At 35.2% G+C, this 18,876-nt stretch overlaps 1 protein-coding gene across 7 annotated transcripts in view; it reads left to right on the top strand.

The window, feature by feature from the left end:
• The window catches only part of PTPRK (protein tyrosine phosphatase receptor type K), a 575,029-nt gene that overhangs the window by 542,880 nt on the left and 13,273 nt on the right, over positions 1-18,876 (top strand). For 4 of the 7 annotated variants that reach the window (XM_058307405.2, XM_058307411.2, XM_058307406.2 and 1 more), the window contains 9 exons: positions 3,090-3,274; positions 4,923-5,010; positions 6,220-6,296; positions 9,010-9,046; positions 10,403-10,500; positions 10,942-11,058; positions 14,754-14,908; positions 16,937-17,072; positions 17,281-17,430. In XM_058307405.2, the coding sequence (XP_058163388.1) occupies positions 3,090-3,274; positions 4,923-5,010; positions 6,220-6,296; positions 9,010-9,046; positions 10,403-10,500; positions 10,942-11,058; positions 14,754-14,908; positions 16,937-17,072; positions 17,281-17,430 (1,043 nt within the window). Of the gene's footprint in view, positions 1-3,089; positions 3,275-4,922; positions 5,011-6,219; positions 6,297-6,496; positions 6,515-9,009; positions 9,047-10,402; positions 10,501-10,941; positions 11,059-14,753; positions 14,909-16,936; positions 17,073-17,280; positions 17,431-18,876 lie in introns of all 7 variants that reach the window. The other 3 variants (XM_058307403.2, XM_058307409.2, XM_058307407.2) reach the window with 1 other exon arrangement.

Raw genomic sequence — 18,876 nt, 5'->3', positions numbered from 1 at the left:
TTTAATGTCCACAAAAATAATGATAGCAACATGAACTGGAAGGTTTGTCCTACAGGGTGGTCTCCTTCTGTAGGGAGGAACAAGGAACTGGGGTCTTTGGGAGGCATCTAATGACCACGAAAAGCACTGTAGAATTCTGGCAGCATCAAAGGAATACCTGGGGAGTATACAATTCAATTAAAATATTAAGAAGCTCATTGGAAAAAAATCATTGCCTGAATATAAAATTCAGGAAAGAACTCGTAGAATTGGGTTCATATCTCAGTCCTCCTCTGTATATAAACTCTTAAAACGTTACTTTAAACTCAGGATATAAACTCTTAAAAATACCTTACAACTTTGCTTCCCCATCTGTAAAACAGAGTATATTTCCTACGAACTTTTGCACAGGTTTTTGTAAAGAGAAAATAAGATGATGTAGATGAAAGACTTTTACAAACTATCAAGTTTAAAAGATGATTGTAATAATTTTCCCTATCAAAAGGATATTTATGTTTAAGGAAGGCTAGGGTTAACACAATAGAGGAATAAGATCTGTTTGCAAATACTACTATTATTATTTTATTTCATTTTGCAAGTCAAACTTTGATTTTTTTTAAGAAAAATTGACATTCTTTAGAAGCTAAATCTGCTATTAATCATGTTCATGTAGAAATGACTCTTGCATTTTTCATCCCTGGCATCGTGGTGTTTATAGTTGTTTTGCATCCAATTGATAGTGCATTTATGAAGCAGGTTTTGAAATCACTTAGACTATTGCTCAGTATTAAAATGTCACCATTTTAAGAGGGCTTAGAAGCATTGTATTGATTCATGGTTTTGTGTCTTTTGTGTTTTACTGCTTCATTTGGTTAAAGTCCCTATAACTGGTAAGTGTATTACAAAGAACTCTAGGAAACATTTCAATCAAGGAAATATTTGAAATGATTATTCTTAAATGTGTAGTAAGGATAATGATTAGTACATGTATCCTCGCTAGGAGTCACAGTATTGGGCAGCTAATGAGGTAGAAATGTATTGAGGTTAATAATTCCTATGTGATTCTTTTCAAGACCCTTCTGCATTGTATTACTACTGTATTAAAGCTTAGTGCAAGCCCAAAGACACTGTCTATGTCTTACTGGGGCACAACCATGTGTAAGATTTGAAATATGGGTGCAATCATTGTTTCCGACTGAGCCCTTCACAACTGCAAACGTGCTGCTGCTCCAGCAGGCATGCCGTGGGTTCCGGGGAGGTCCACAGAGCCTGGCTCCATTATTCCAGCTTGGGTGCGCACACATTGCCTCTTTGAATTATCTCTTCTCTTTACTTCTCCTCCTAAGCTGTATATTGTGTTACAGTGCCCAAATCAATGGCTTCTGAATTTTTATTCTTTATGTCAGTCCATTGCTTGTAATATTTTAGCAAAGTTAAATCAATCTAGTGTGAGCTCACAGGAAGAAGAGGAAACTTATGAATCATGTTTTGCTGGCAGAATGCATGGAGAGGGTTGGGGAGAACCTGAGCAGAGGTTTTCATTCTTTTGGGTGGTTAGTTCACAATAGAATCCACCAGGGACTTTTTGATTCAATGTGGAATTTATGGGAATGAATGCAAAAAAAAATACATTTAGTCTAATAAGAGGGAGGAAAAATAAAAATAAATGCAATCAAGCTAAATTAAAGAGACACACGAATCTGATTGTGGGGTTCTTTTTTTTTTTTCCTTCTCCAGGAAGAAAAAATGTTTATCATGGGGACAACAATTCATTTTTTGCCATATCCTATTTGTAGAGTTGGTAATAGAACAGGCAAATGTACCAGCACTTGAAATGTGTTTAACTGTTAATTAAATATCGTTCTCTACAGTATGCATTATCATTAAAAACAAAAGTTCCCCTAAGAGTGTACTTTTTCTTCTGTTAATGAGTATAGCAGTATAATGCTTTTCAAGGTAATGCCCCGTAAAACATTTGCTTTAAAGTGGTAAGTTTAAAATGTGATGGATATAAGCATGCTTTTCATTGTAATCATTAGTACGGTGGTCATTAAAATAATATTTATTCTTCATAGGTAAAATGTTCTTGTTCTTTTCTTCCTTCTGATGTCAGAGAGGGACTTAAGAGTTTCTTTTCACCTTAAGCTAAGAATGCCGTTGGGATGGGGCCTACATTTAAATGTGGGTGGTAAGGGATTCAGTTGGTTTTTAAATAATTCATTCATTTTAATATTTATTGAATGGCTACTATGCATCAGGCACTAGATCTCTATGTTAAGAGTTTAGAGTTTAGCAGAGACCATAGACAAGTAAACAAATGTTGGAAATAGAGGGCAAGTGAAGCGGCACGGATGAGAGCAGCTGGCTGTGGGAATGTGAAGCAGGACCTTTGAAACCCAGCCTGGATGGGCATGGGAAGAATTCCCGAGGCGGTGTCCGTGGGTTCCACTGGGGAGAGAGACCCTATTCGCTTGTACACAGTGGCCAAAAGAGTCACAAATAGCTTAGCACAATAAGAACCCGAAGCCAAGTGGGTGGAGTGGGAGTATAAATACACGTGTCCCCTCATTAGCAGACCTGGTGGGGCCAGGGGTGATCCTGGAGAAGACCCACATTGCCCAGGGTGCAGTGTGGGTGGTCAGGCCGGGTGGCAGGCATGGCCTGGGCCGCCGGGGCAGCAGGAGCAGCCCTGTGCGGCTGGGGTGCCTAGAGCGGGTCCCTGAGCGGGGTTGCGTTCGGGGTGGGAAGGAGTTTGTTCAGTGTCATCGCCAGTGAAAACGCCTCTCCAACTGACAACTTGCTTCTCTGCTCCCATTCTGCAGAGGCACGAAAAAGTAAGAACTCGGAGAAACTTCCCATTTACCCCTTTTTAAAGTGGATCACATGTCTCCCTGCATCTCACAGCATCTGTTGCCTGCTGGTGTGTCCGTAATATACTGTGGCCTCAAACCTAGAGCTGAAGCAAAAGGCTCTGCACTGTCTGGTAGATCATTGCCTCCCTCCTGTTGTCAGAAAGATCTCAAGGGCTTAAAAATCTTCTTTGCATAGATATGTATTAAGCAAGATAACTTTGTTTTCTTTTTACTCTTCTGGACTCTGGAAAATGCCAGATGAGAACCACAGCGCTACGGCCGAGTCCAGCCGTCTTCTAGATGTCCCTCGCTACCTCTGCGAGGGGGCGGAATCCCCGTACCAGACGGGACAGCTGCACCCAGCCATCAGAGTGGCCGACTTGCTGCAGCACATTAATCTCATGAAGACTTCAGACAGCTATGGGTTCAAGGAGGAATATGAGGTGAAAGCTTCAGTGCTGTATTAGGTTTGATTTTTAACCGAGATGCTCATTGCAGTTGAACGTTTTTGTTCTGTCTTCACCATAGCAAGGAGTGAAATCCTCCCTAGGTTTTTCTAACCTCATGTTTATAAGTGTATAATCAAGTGGCTGCAGAGAGTGGGAGGGGTACAACCCCTGGATATATTTGGATCTGAGTTCATTGTAAGAATTTTAAAATGTTTGATCCCATCATTTATTTTACTGTGTTACTTAAGAAGGCTTGTTAGAGTTTTTATTTCCCCACTTAAAAATCCTTAACAAGATAGAGCCCCACTGTAACACTACAGATTCTATCATTTGAATGACTTCAGGGTAGGTACTTTAATGCCCCCTTGCTAGTAAACCCTCTGATTAAGAAATCAGATCATGCTTTCCAGTGTAACTGTTCTACTTGCACTCCCTAGTTTAGTTTTGTGGATTATTGGTTGAGTGTCTGGGAAGGAAAACAGAACACTGCAATCCTGTAAACAACATTATGAAGCAAAAGATGGTTGTGGGAAATCCTTCTTCCAACCTCATTTTCTCTTCCTATTCAAACCAAAATACCAGGATTTAAATTACAAAGGAAGTGATTTAAATTGAACGTGCCAATTAACATAATATAGCAAAAAGGAAATGGTTTCTTTTCTCTTCCTCACTTACTAAGAAATGTCTTTCTGGGACAGTGGAGGAAACCTCATTCAAAACCACTACCAACACACACACACACATTTAAAGTAAAAGAATCCAAATAATACCTTACTTGGACAGAAAGCTTAAATTACAACCAACTACATGAAGAATCTTTTAACATACATACACACACCCTGGTTTATTTACAGATTACTTGTATACCTTAGTTTAGTTTAGGGGTAACGAATTATATTTGAATTTTGAAAGTTGGTTTTAGATATATTCCAGAAACACGGTTTTGTAGTAACAGATCAAGTGTAAAGAATTAGAATATTCTGCCAGAGCTGGTTCTTTTTGTTCATTTCAGGTGTATACCTCACTTCAAAGAGTATTGGCTCTTTGAAAACCCCATTTCCTGTGTTGAGCAAAGTTTAAGATTTTCTGCAAAAATAAACCTATGCCCATATTTTTAATTACTGCATATGGTAATTAGACCAGTCAACAAATTAACCTATTCCAAGATTCTTGGAGATGGTAACTCTAATTTTCTTGCTGTAGAAACTCAGTCCTTTTCATAATCGTCAAAGAAAATGAAATGTGATGTATTGCATACTATTTAATGAATACAAATAAAGCAGGTTTTCTTTCTCGTGTTTTGAATGCTATAAAGGAAGCACATTGAAAGAATTTGACTAAAATGTAGCTTCAAAGTTTTTGATATGTTATTTTTCAGTAGGCATGGAAATAAATGACACAACTCACAATTTTCTATATTCCTTTTTTTCTCTAAAGTTTTTTCTTGGCCTGAGTTTTAACTCAGTCCAATCCAAGATAAACAAGTGTGAGTCCAATAAATCAGCTTTGAGGTCTGAGAATGAACCTCGTTTACTCTTGTTTTTCCTGAGAAAGTGGCTTTTACTATATTGGTCTTTAGAACAGTAAGCACACTTCAGAAAATGGAATTAAATTCATTGTGCTTGTTAACTTTATTTTCCAGAGCTTCTTTGAAGGACAGTCAGCATCTTGGGATGTAGCTAAGAAAGATCAAAATAGAGCAAAAAACCGATATGGAAACATTATAGCATGTAAGTTCCCATACAATTCTTGGTGAACGTAAATAATCACGTGTATGAAGATGATCAGTGGGTTGCATTGTGTGCATGCCTTCAAATTAAATTTATGTAAAACACTTTGGCCTTCCATATCTTTTAATATAGGACCAAATTAAAACATTTTTCTGAAAATGTATCATTTTTCATAGTTCCATTAGGTAAATAATGGTTTAAATATTAAGCTTTAAGAGATTCCCAGAGGGTAGCTCATCTGTTTTGAAAGTTTTCTATTTAATGTTCATGCAGCATTAGCCATGGACAGTGACTCTGAAATTGTCATCGTCATTATTAATTAAATTGATGGAGCCTCCATATCCTGTGAAGATAACGTACTGTTTGATTTCATATTTGTAAATGCATGGGGTGCTGTTACACAACTGATAATATCAAGGAATGGAAACGAAAGATCTTTTTTAGGTTATAAATTGCTATTTGACTTCCACCAAACATATTCAAGGTGACAGTGTTATTTCCCTTATTCCTTCAGAGCCAGTGCCTGAACTACAGGTGCTTCTTGGTGATTAGCATTAGAGACTTCCTCCTGATTAAGTCTTCAAGGTATAAACATGGGCTAAAGAAAGGAATTATCATATGAAACCACAGGAGCAGTAAGGAAAGTGACAGTTTAACTTGTAACTAGCTGCTAATAGACTTCCACTCCTCTAGTCTCAATTTAAATTATTTTACGAATAAATTGAAATTTAACCTTGACTGTCAAGGAATAAGAAGTCAAGAGCAGGGTTTTGAAATTCACTCTCTAGTTCTGTGGCTCGTTTGCTCTAAAGTGCAGAGGCAAAGGACCCCAACCATTTAAAATAATGCCTGGGAATTAAATTAGGAGTTAGGCAAGTCTGGTTCTTTAGGCAAGACTCAAATATTAAGTCAAATATTCATGACTCAAATATTGATTCATCAGCTATTATCGTTTCCCCTAAAAGCTTTCTCACTACAAAGGTGTAATTTATTAATTCTTTAGTTACTGAGCATTATAATTATAGTAAGTATGAAGCTTGTTCAAGTTTTCATGTTTCTTCAAATGACTGATGCTTAAGGAAATTTTTAAAGGATTATATTATGGATAATCCATTAACATTCATTTAATTATTTTAAATCATAACATTGTCTCAGAACAAGGTAGGAACTTAGTATAATAGCTTATATTTTATTATTTAAAAATTTCAGATGATCACTCCAGAGTAATTTTGCAACCTGTTGAGGATGATCCTTCTTCAGATTATATTAATGCCAACTACATTGATGTAAGTATTTTTATAGTTCAGTTGTCCTACTTTGTTGGCTTATATATATGTGAATCTTTTTGCATGTTATTATCAATAAAGTGGTTGCTAGCTTTTTAAAATAAAGAAAACAAACTGTAACACTTTTCCTTGTTCTACATCTTAGTACTTACTGACATTGTTGTGCTTTCTTTCACACCTGACTTTGGTTTGGGCTGTAGATTTGGCTGTACAGGGATGTAAGTACCATTATATGTAAATAACAGACCCCATTATAAATATTTACTATAACTACTCTTAATCACAGTTATTACTAATGCCTACTACTAGTTATCTCTGCATGCTTCACCTAATTAGCCTCATATGGTGTTCATTTTTCTGTAACTCCTTTACATGTGTAGAGATCTTTTTACCTCCTTCCCTTTTCTATGTTTAGAAAAACAGGACCATTTTTAGACAATTTATTATGTACCCGAGTTTTATTTGTTGATGAATTCTGTTTCTGGCTTTTATTCTTACCCTTCCCCAAACAATATGTGAGAAGCTGGATAGTAGGGTGTGTATTAGTGTTTCTGAAATTTTGCTTTTTATATTTGACCTTAATGTTAAAAATGAGTAGGGGCACTATTTTGTGATGAGTGGCATTGGCCTGTGAAATAATAATATTATTCAAGCAAAATAATTACTAAATTGCATTTGTTAAATATTCATAGCACACATATATATCGAATTGTGCAAATCAAATTGTTTTGATCAAATGCCGCTGCTAAATTTTTGCACAGATATATGTACATGAAAATTCTTTAATTAAGGAAAAGTAATTAACAAATGAAAGATAACATTGTTAAGGAGGCAGTATATTAGCTGGTAAGACAGGCTCATTGGCCATACCACTTGGTAATAAATCACACTGGAGATCTTGGGAATATTATTTAACCCTGCCCCTCAGTTTCCTCATCATTACAGTGAGGATGATGGAAACTAGTGCTAACCTCATCACTTCATTATGAGGATACCCGGAAAAATGCATGCTAGGCATTTAGTGTAATAGAAAGCATTCATTAGACTTTAGCTGTCTGTTTGCTATTGTTAAAATCTGGGTATGTTGAAATTATTGTACTCAAGATATGCATTACTTGTAAAGCAAAAGGTAGAACAATTGAGTATCAAGTATTACAACATAAATGCACACATTTGTATACATAAATAGAGTAATTTTCATCACAATTATTAAATTCATGTTTTACAGTTATTTTGTGATTTGTAATTTTTATATATTTGATTTAATGTATTTAATAAGTCTAGTATATGAGCATGAAAGTTAAATTTCTGATCATCTTAATCTCATTCAGTATTAATCAGACTCTCATCATGGAAAATGAAGTTAATTGTCTACTCTAGAATAAAAAAAAATCAACAGTTCTCTAACAGATATGTAGTTGCTCTTCCCTATTTGGTTTTCTGCCAAGGTGTATACACTGGAGCCTTGTTGTAATATGCTTTACAGTTCGTATGGTGACTGTTGTAAATGAGATTGTACTGTTATCTAATCTTTCTATAAAGACCCCAGTGTATTTTGTCAGATTACTGCACAATTTCATAACTTTCCCCTTCCCATTTGTTTATTATATTTAGCAGACATCCTCTGCAATTGGTAAATTTGTCATAAATGACAGTAGATGAAATGTTTATAAAGCTTATAGTAACAATATTTTCCATAAAACATTGTGCTATGTTAGTAAAGTAAGAAATAAAAATCTTCTAAAGTTTGCAGTAAGGTTATGCGCAAATGTATCTAATTTTAAATTGGCAACCTCAGATAAAATGCTGTTATATGTGTATTGAGTGTGCCACTCAAAAATGTAGAGTAATTGTACCACAGCATTTTACTAAAGCCATTTGCTGAATACCACAACAAATTCAGAACTTAACCCTGCCATACCATCAACATTTTTGCAACTCATGATCTAGGCATGAATTCAAAACCAATTGAGAACAGCTAACAAGTTATTCCTCACCAGAGCAATTTTTTGTTGAAAAAATAAATATCTAACTACACAGAGCTCTTGAAACACTTTTTAGAAAGTACTAAACTCTTTGTTCAAGAAAAGATGCATTTTTTAAAAACTTTTCTTTCCCTATATATGTGTGTATCTATAATGATGTGTGTGTAAATTAACATTATCAGTACACACAAAATAGTTTTGACAGATTCCTGAACATATTATAGGACAGCAATACTCTCTAAAAAAATCTCAGCAGGTCTTTGATTTGATGCACACATGCATTGTCCAGCTCTAACATTGGAATGTTTTGTCATTTTTTTATGGTTCTAATATGTCGTTGTCCATTTGTAATGCAGTGTGTTGTACTTTTGGATGATAAAATGAGAATATTTCTTAACACAGTTTTACCAAGAATGAATGACTAAAGATTAACATGAAGGCATAAACATTTTAGGGAAACCAAATTCCGTGAGGTGATTCAATAGCAAACAAAACTCATTTATGCAATATATATCCTAATTACAGCCTTTAAAAATACTTATTTTTTGTTTTATGTTTACCTTTCAGATAACCTAAGTTTGAGAAGTGAACTATAAATGTTCACTATTCATATCTGGACTTTTTACTATTTAATCTTAACAGGTGGTTGTCTTCATCTTTTTATGCCTTCATTCCTTTATTTCTGATCCTGAGGTAAAATAATAACCAATTTTGTTTTCCTGTTTTAGGGCTACCAGAGACCAAGCCACTATATTGCAACCCAAGGTAAAACTTTGCCTTTTTAAATGTTCCAGGATAAACAAATGTGCCTATTCAAAAGATCCGTATGGATGGGTTTTGTATTTCTGTCTGAATTAATTGGCAAAAAGATCAGCTCTTTGTGTAACTCTGTTCTTTATTCACTTGTAAGATGCAGACTTTTTTCTTTATAAAGCATATAAATTAAGGCTTTATTTTTTTAAAGTAAAAGACAAAATAAGGTTTAGAAAATAACAAAGCAAAAAAAAGGGAATGAAAACAAGAACTAAATAAATAAAAAGAGAGAAAGAGAGAGCGAAGCTGCTGATAGATATTGTGATCCAGTTCTTGGTACCCCAATGTCTCAGAGCAGTAGTCAATAGTTCAGGGCGAAGAAATAATTTACTTCTGATGAAAGCGAAGAGAGACCTCATCCAGTATAAAGCTCCTGTCTCCTTGAAGCATAGTTTGTCACCCGGATGCACTAGAACCCAAGACCAATGTTATTATATTAAGATGTTTTATTGTCTTCCACCAATTTTCTGACAAGTCAAGACTGAGACAAAACCAAGGACTAGAGGGAACTTAGTCAAGTTCATTCTTCATGGAGAAAAAGAAGAAAATAGGGAAATCTTATCATAGTAGCATACTGAGGAATAAAAGAATCCTAACATCCTTAATTATTTCTCCAAATGGACCACTGGCCATCTGAAGAAAAATCTGCACCTCTCCTTATAGAAGAAGAAAGTAAAACTTAAGCTATGTTTGCTGCCTTTTTGACAGAGGTTGTATTCTAATTGTTTTCGCATATATTTGGAGTAACTGAGTTTAATTGTATACACTTTAAAATTAGAAAGGACAACCATGGTGAAAGTATCCTAGTTTTATGGTAGAGTACATGCTTTTGTAGCTTGGAGATGATAAGATTAAGTTAGGTCCTTATCTATATGGATGCATCTTTATTAACCCACATACATGCCCTGTTTATATAGAATGTGCATGTATTTAATTGGCATTACATGCTGTGTGGTTGATGGTGGCCTAAGGGTTCTTAATTTTTCTACATGTATTTGAAAATGGTTTAAAATGACTTACTAGCAGATATAAATACCCTAGAAACAATGATAACTTCTACTGAACTGGGAGTGAGAGAAGGTAATTCGGGAAAACAGAAAATACTTGCACATGCCAATGCTTTTTGCCTACAGTGTGAATTTGGATATGAATTGAATATAAGTAATTTCAGTAGCATTTGTGTTGGACTTTTTAACTCTCTTTTTTTGGTATATTTAGTTTACTTTGCTTTTTTTTTATCTTATCTAAACTTTTTGCTAGCTACAAAACTGCTCTGATAACATAATATTCAAATTAATTTCCTCATAGGCCCAGTTCATGAAACAGTATATGATTTCTGGAGAATGATCTGGCAAGAACAGTCTGCCTGCATTGTCATGGTTACAAATTTAGTTGAGGTTGGCCGGGTAAGGAAAAAAGAAAGTCTTTTTTTTTTTTATTATAAAACATGGTAATATGTTGAGTAGCAAACCATACCACATTTAAAATAGAATATCATTCAATTGTAAAATAAAAATAAAAATAAAAATAATTCATAAGCATAGCATTTCAAACCATTGCTCCTATGTAGACCTTCACTGACTAATTGATTTTTCATTAAATAATAAAATAAATTTAGATTTTATATTGGAATTTAATAGTATTATGAGGAATGTATTAATATATTTTTATCTTTATGAGACTAGACAGTCTTAATGTGTAACAGTTTCTTTTATCTCACTTGTATATGTTTAAATTAAATTCCTAGGTTGTGACTTGTTTGAATACTTATCACTGAAATTAAATCACCTTCTGCTTGATGTGTATTATCTATTTGGGTCCACCTACATATTCTTTTTGTCCTTTAGGTTAAGTGCTATAAGTACTGGCCTGATGATACTGAAGTTTATGGTGACTTCAAAGTAACTTGTGTAGAAATGGAACCACTTGCTGAATATGTAGTTAGGACATTCACCCTGGAAAGGGTAAGTAGCCTAAAATTCTATAAAAATCTACATGGCAAAATTGTTTTTTCTCTTTAAAATTCCTGTCTAGCTTTCTTTAGATGATGCTATAAAAATTCATTCATTCATTCATCCATTCCAAAAATATTTGAAAGCTTGCCATGTGCCTTGTACATTTCTAAACCACAAGGCACATATTAAAAATCCTTGCCCTGGTGGAACTTATAACCCATTGAGGCGATAAAAATAAATAAATAAGTAAATATATGCTATATCTTAAGTTCTATGGAGAAAAATAATGTTGAAAATGGAAATAGGGAAAATTGAGGGAGGGAAAAGAATGGTTTATAATTTTAAAAGGATCCTTAGGGAGGGGCTCATTCGGGAAGTACCTGAAGAACTTGAGGGAGGTAACCATGCATGATGCCCAAGGGTGAAGGGCAGAGAGAAGAGTCTTTTCAGAGGCCCTGAGGCATGAGTGTGGCTGTCATCTAAGAACAGGAAGGCAGGGGTATGGGGAGAGGGGTAACAGTGGAAAGAAATGTGAGATGAACTCAGAGAGCATGGGATCACCAGGTAAGGGGGTGCTTCTAGGCCATTATGAGGACTCTAGTTTAGTATTAAAAGTAAGGTGGGCAGTTTTTTGGGGGGGAGGGGTTGAGCACAGAGGTAGTATGATTTAACTCTTATTTCTAATGGGATCACTTAAGTTGTGTCGAAGAAAGATGAATCAGCATGGGCAGTGTGAGTAGATTGAAATGGGATATAGAAGCATTGAAATAAGGCACTGAGGTAAGACTTAATAGCTTTAGCAACACAAAAAAGGGAAATTTCATTGTATGAAAAAAATATTAAAAGGTACACATACACAAAAGAAACCTGTAATTATTTACAAATATCCTTAATCTAGAGTGTTAATACAAGTAGAAAGAAAAACATTAGATTCCCCAAAGAAATGCAGTTTTTAACGTGCCTATTAAAATTGTTTAACCGCATGTATTCATATATCATTTAGCACTTTCAGTCAGAAAAAATGATAATCTTCATTGCTTGTAAGTCTGTTGTGAGACAAATATTTTCATATATTGCTGATTGTAGTTAAATTGCTATAAACAATTTTAACTCTAAATCAATAAAGCACCGTGTCTCTACGGCTTTGAAATATTGATACCCTTTGACTAAGAAGTTTACCTTCTATCCTAAGATACTTATTCAAACATAAAGACTTCTTTTATAGCTTGGAAAAATTTCAAACATGAAAAAAAGAGGAAATAGTAAATGGAAAGTAGTGTTACATAGAACAACACAACTATGTTATCACAACTCAGTCAAATATCATAGTTTACCTCAGGTTCTCCTGCAAGAAAAATTTATACCCATAAGTGAACTCTATTTAGAAAGTCGGTCTAAAATCAGATGAAAAATCATACAAATTAGAAAAAAGGAGAAAAAAAACAAAAGGCTAGACCAAAGGAAAAATGAAATAGAAAACAAAAACACAAATAAGAAAGGATATTTTAAATAAAAAAGCCAGTGCCCTGAAGAGATCAGTAAAATAACTAAACCACTATCAATTCTAAATAAGATAAAATTAAAACAAAATATGTAATATTAGAAAATACAAAGAGGATATAACTATGATTGTGTATGCTACAAGGAGAGATATGAAAATATTATGTGCAAACTTAGGGATTGATTTTAGTCTGGAGACACTGATTTTCTAGCAAATAATAATTCTCAGAATCCAACCTAATGAGGGGTAGAAACCTGAGAAGATTTATATTTGTGGTTTCTTAACCTTTAAAGAGTAGCTAATGCCTATGTTATTCAAACAAAGTAGGCAATAAAAATAACACTAAAACTAACTAAATATATTTTAAAGTCTAGCATAACTGTAATAATAGAGCCAGATAAAGAGCGCTCTCTCTTTCCGTCTCTAAGAGGGAGCACACACAACTGCAAACCAATTTCATTCAAGAACACTATTGAAAAAATTTTAAGTAAATTATTGAAAATTTGAGCCTGGCAGAGATAAGGAAATGTTATAACACAATCTATCAGTAGTTTTTCCTAAGAATAGAAGGCTATTTCAACCTTTATAGAAGCAAAAAAACAGAAATAGAAATTTTTGAAGATCCCTTTATAATAAGAAGAAATTTAAAAATATCTAGGAATATAGTTAATAAGAAAGACATAGGTCTTAAGTGAATAAAAGCACAAAAGTGTATTGAGGAACATAAGACATACCAGGTCCCAGAATGAGGCCGCTTGATATTAATATCACCCTAAAAATTCAGTGCAAATCTAATTGGAGCATCAGTATTTTTTTGGTTTTGGTTTTGGTTTTGGTTTTTTAATTTAAAACCAGAAGAGAGTGCTTTTTAAGTTTATTTTTATTTTTTGAAAAATGATATATTTGTAATGACTCAGGAAAATTTAAATAAAAAGAATGATAGGGGAACAAGTGCTGCCAGATATTAAATTTTACTAAAAAGGGAGGGAGCAAGCCCTGTACAGCAGCTCTAGTAATAAGATTAATACAGAAAAGCTGAAGTAATTGTCTGAAGTCAGGCTTTAGAACAATTTATTCCTTTTCATTAGAGTTGACTTGAAAAGAGTCAAAGGAGGTAATTTTTCCATTTGCATGATTTCCTGATGATTTATCATTTTCATGATTGTCATTATTTGTTGAGTCCTGCTTTACGTAGGGTGCTGAGCCAGGAAGTAGAAATAAAAAGAATTATAAAGCATTATCTCTGGCTTCCAAGATTGAGGTGACATTGATTATATAGGATAAAATATAAAGTTAAACAGTCATGCCAATTTATTTTATGTATTTTTCTACCTTTCCTGATTGAACAAATAAGATTGAGATTTCATGAACGGTTCATGGTAGAATTAGAATTATATAGCTGATAATATTTATTTTGCTGCAAGTGTGAATGTTTTTAAAAAAATTTTCTGTAGCACTTCATCTATGTTCTCCAACCTGTGCTCCCACAATTTACAGCCTTCTTTTAGCAAAAAGGAAAGAAAAACCTTTGAAATGTGTATTTAAAGAGTTCTCTTAAATTAATTCAGTAGGAGAGACACAAACAGCGAATGTTTCGCTTCTTTCATTTTGTGTTTTGGTTACACAGAGATAATACTCTGTGCGCTGAATTATTTCACAGAGGTAGGAAAAGTAGTTTGTCCAAAGAACGGTTTAGCTATGTATGTATTTTCACAAACCAATCTGGAATACCACTGTCCTGGAAAATCCCTACATGCTACGCTTCAAAACCATTTTCAACATGGATAAGCAAGGCATTAAAATCTCTTTGTGAGTTGAGAAGCTGGAAAGTTGCTTTTATACACCTCTTGAGAACTCGATGCCATGGGTCAGTAGGGCACCATTTTAGCTTTCCCATTTCCTCCTTTTCCTCTCATAATTTTACATGTTGTCATTCCCACAAAGGAACACACTGTCAAGATAAATAAAATTTACCCAGACTTACATAGCTGAGCAAGTCTTCTCATTTTCTTTCTTTGGCAGTTGTATGACAATAAAGATAAGCACGTAGACCAGGTCAGGCCAGAATCCTTTTTCTGACGAAAATCTGATCTTTGGTACACTTTTCATTTTTATCATTGTTGATCATTTCTGCTGCCTGAGATTGTGTTTCGTGTCTTTATTTTGGTCCGTTTTGAAAACACTGCTTTGCGTCTTTGCGCAGAGGGGATACAGTGAAATCCGTGAAGTTAAACAGTTTCATTTCACTGGCTGGCCTGACCACGGAGTGCCATACCATGCCACCGGGCTCCTCTCCTTTATCCGGCGAGTCAAGTTCTCCAACCCCCCCAGTGCAGGTCCCATTGTTGTGCATTGCAGGTGAGTGCCAGTCCGAAGGGCATTGGCTGTTTGCAGTCGGCTTTTCTTGAAGTGTCAAGAAAGAGCATTTAAGCACAAAAATTAAGGCGGGTCTGCGCCGTGCCAGCGTTGTGCCAGCTGGCATGTAGTATAGATGAAGTAAACAGTGATAAAATAAGAGTAGCTGTGAGTAGGATGTAAAATAGAAACTTAAGAAATAAATACATTCACCCTAATGCGTGGAGTGTTGGCCACAATTGTGAATGTAGAAATCCGCCTTTTGGTGGCAACATCTGTGTTTTTTGTTTTTTATCACTTTTGCAAATCCCATATTGTATGGAAGGGTAGGTTGAAATAGAGATTGCTTGCCACTATAGTAAATTCTCAAGAGAATCCCCGCTTTTAAAACTAAATTTGAGACATACGAATTTAAGGATTTTTTTTTTTTTTAAAGAAGAGCCATCCAGCAGAGGACCTTGAAAAGTACTTCGGGGAGATCCAGCAACTATATGCTAAAGAAGCACGAACATTATATCCAGACTTTCGTCTGATTAGGAACTTCTCTTAAAACAAGTATTCAGAGACACTGAGAGCAAATTATCTGGCCTTATTTTGAGATATGAAAAGAAAAATACTGAATTTGAAAAGATTTTCCTAAGTGCTACACACCATTCTCAAATACTACTCCCTCCAAGGTACATAATAGGTTGTAGTTCAACATTTTTTCTTTCTGAAAATCCAACCTATTCAGTATTTAAATGACAGTAGACATAAAGAAAACTAAAAAAGAGTGAAAAAAATAAAGGTAAAGCATCCCATAAGAATCAGATACCATGTGTGCCCTGAAAAAAAGTCTTTAAATTCAGTCCTCCTCAAGAAATCTGATACACTCTTCAATTGCTTTCCTGTCTCAAACCCTGGGAACAGTGATTGAGAAGATGTTAGGAGGAAAAAGAACTTGATATAGCTGCAGTGGCTTTTGCTTAAATTTCTGAAAGAACAGTGAGTTTAAGAGAAGCGACCAAGTTTCAACAACAAAGAAACAATGCTAATAGCCCATGTAAGCATTCAGAAAGGGAGATAAATAGGTTTTCAATTCAGAGATCTCTAGACTTGTCAGAGAGATTTGCTTTCTTATGAATTGCTTGTTTCAGGAGTGCTCCAATTTCTCAGGTACTCTCTTGAAACAGAAGTGTCATTTTCCACTTACATAAAGGTATCTCTCAATTTATGGAAGACACCAGTGTCTATCTTGTTTCTTTCATTGGATTTCTATGTACAAAATGAGAGAAACATTCCAAAGGGGAAAATAATCAACAGCATATTTTGATTCAACTTCTGAAATGAATATAGTAGGATGGTGCTCTGAAATCTGCTGGAATCATATTCACCACCTAACAATTCACTTTTATTTTTCCTTCAGATAACTGTTCAAATATGTTTTCTACTCTCAGTCTCCTTCCCTTTGATAACCACCATTTTCTTCCTTACCCTTCAATTGTAGCTTCTCACATTTCCCACTTAAAGGTTTTGTTATTAACGTCCTTTTGGTATTTACAAGAGTCTAAGATAGCAAAGCAGCGTTCTCACATTTTGCCACAAGAACCACTACTGCATGAGTGTGAAAGTCTTTCAAAATAGAGTTAGATTTTAAAGCATGAAACCACCACTCGATCAATTCTATGAGCTTGATTATGTGTTTCAAGTTTACATAAAATGAGGACTAAGAAAAGCATGAAACTTTCTCGAACAGTGAATACACATTGTTTTCAAAACACAATTTGATTTTAAGTTATATCCTCTAATTTGGAATTCTTGTTCTAATCTTCAGTTTACACCAAAGCATATATTCTCCATGAAGTTATTTGTTCCATAACTTCAATAAAATAAATCTACCAGTTCAATGAAATAATGTGCAAATTATTTGTCTTCCACTATGTTAAACAGTTTGTCTCCACATGTCTGAAAGTAGAAGGGATCTTTACTTAAGGTTAATAACACAGACAATTACGCTTCTTATGATTTGTTGGGTTTTTTTTTTTTTTTCAGTGCTGGTGCAGGACGAACTGGCTGTTACATTGTGATCGACATCATGCTGGACATGGCTGAAAGAGAGGGTGTTGTTGACATCTACAATTGTGTCAAAGCCTTAAGATCTCGTCGGATCAATATGGTCCAAACAGAGGTGTGTTCATTAGCTTTTATTTCTGCCTCCCAATATATCAAATAGAACAGTAGATGTTTTCCTCATAGAATCGATATTAGCTCTCCAAGTCATATAAGAAAATGTCAGTGTTTTTATTAATATTTCCATATGCAGAAAATTATCTACCTTTGATAACAAAAGTTTTGTTAAAATGGTTTGAAAACTTTATTTTTCCTTCTTTTGATAGGAACAGTACATTTTTATTCATGATGCCATTTTAGAAGCCTGCTTATGTGGAGAAACTGCCATCCCTGTCTGTGAATTTAAAGCTGCATATTTTGATATGATTAGAATAGACTCCCAGACTAATTCTTCACATCTCAAAGATGAATTTCAGGTATTCACGAATTCTGGGACCTCTTTTATGAGCAACTTATTAGAATTTGTTCTGAGTACTGCTACTTCTTTTAAGGAAGGTCTTTCAAGTCAAATTCCTATCCTTTGACCTGATATTAATATAATATAATATCTGTCTCTTTCATTATATGTATTATGGAGTCACTTTTGTATTAATGAGCTCATATCTGCTATATCTTGAAGGAAAATTAGTTCAGATCCAAGGAATAGTATGGGGAAATGGTACCATAAAAGTCTAATTTGGTGATGATTTATGTGTATTTACAAACCTTTTTTTTTCATGAGGTCTTACAGATTGACCCTTTGTATCACTTACAATGTAGGGAGATCAAGCAACTATTAATAATAGTTGACGTTTGTACTGAACATTATCTCTAAATAGCTCTAACTTGTTTTCACTGCCCTTCAAACATTGCTGAAGGTGTGGGAATATGAAATCAAGAGTTGCTCTAGGGAAGCAGACTTGGCCCATTGGATAGGGCATCCGCCTACCACATGGGAGATCTACGGTTCCAACCCTGGGCCTCCTTGACCCATGTGGAGCTGGCCCATGCGCAGTGCTGATGCGCGCAAGGAGTGCCATGCCACGCAGGGGTGTCCCCCGTGTAGGGGAGCCCCATGCACAGGGAGTGCACCCCATAAGGAGAGCTGGTACAACAAGATGATGCAACAAAAAGAAACACAGATTCCCGGTGCCGCTGATAAGGATAGAAGCGGTCACAGAAGAACATGAAGCAAATGGACACAGAGAGCAGACAACTGGGGGCGGGGGGGTGGATAAGGGGAGAGAAATAAATAAAAAAATAAATCTTAATAAAATAAATGACATTTTTAAAAAAAGAGTAGCTCTAGAATCTTGACCGAAAGGGGGAAACATCAAATACAAACGAGTGTTTACAGCTTAGAGTTGGAAGGTCATTCCAGAGGTTACATTTATGCACACGTCTTAGGAGGATCTCACTGACTGCCACAGTAAACAATGCCTCAAGCAGGGGTGCTCCTGAGGCCTTGAGATATGGGTGCTACAGGCAGGACAGACAACCCCAGGAACTCAGCACCCAGCAGTGGGCCTTACCTTCGAATATGTGATAACCTATCTCCCCAATGTAACAGAGTTAGACTAGTTTATTAATTTCCTATACATGGTTCTCTAGCCCTTTTTATTTAAACCTATAATTAGGACTATGCTCACTAAATATATCTCCCAGAGACTTAAATCTTCAGTCTGTTCATTTGCCAGTTGAGCTCTGAATCTCAGCAAAGTTGCAGCCAATACCTACTCTCCAGTTCATTGGATTTGTCCAGGAAAACTAACAAAATGATGATGCCCAACTCAAAAATCAGAGAGTATCTACTGCAAGCAAGACAGTTCCATCCATCTGCCCCATAGGCTCTAAGCTCCCTGTCAGTAAGAATGAGAGTGGGC

Source organism: Dasypus novemcinctus, chromosome 11, assembly GCF_030445035.2.
Source record: "Dasypus novemcinctus isolate mDasNov1 chromosome 11, mDasNov1.1.hap2, whole genome shotgun sequence".
NCBI lineage: Eukaryota > Metazoa > Chordata > Mammalia > Cingulata > Dasypodidae > Dasypus > Dasypus novemcinctus.
Note: the sequence above shows the minus strand (reverse complement) of the source record. Positions and strands in the feature narration are given on the sequence as shown.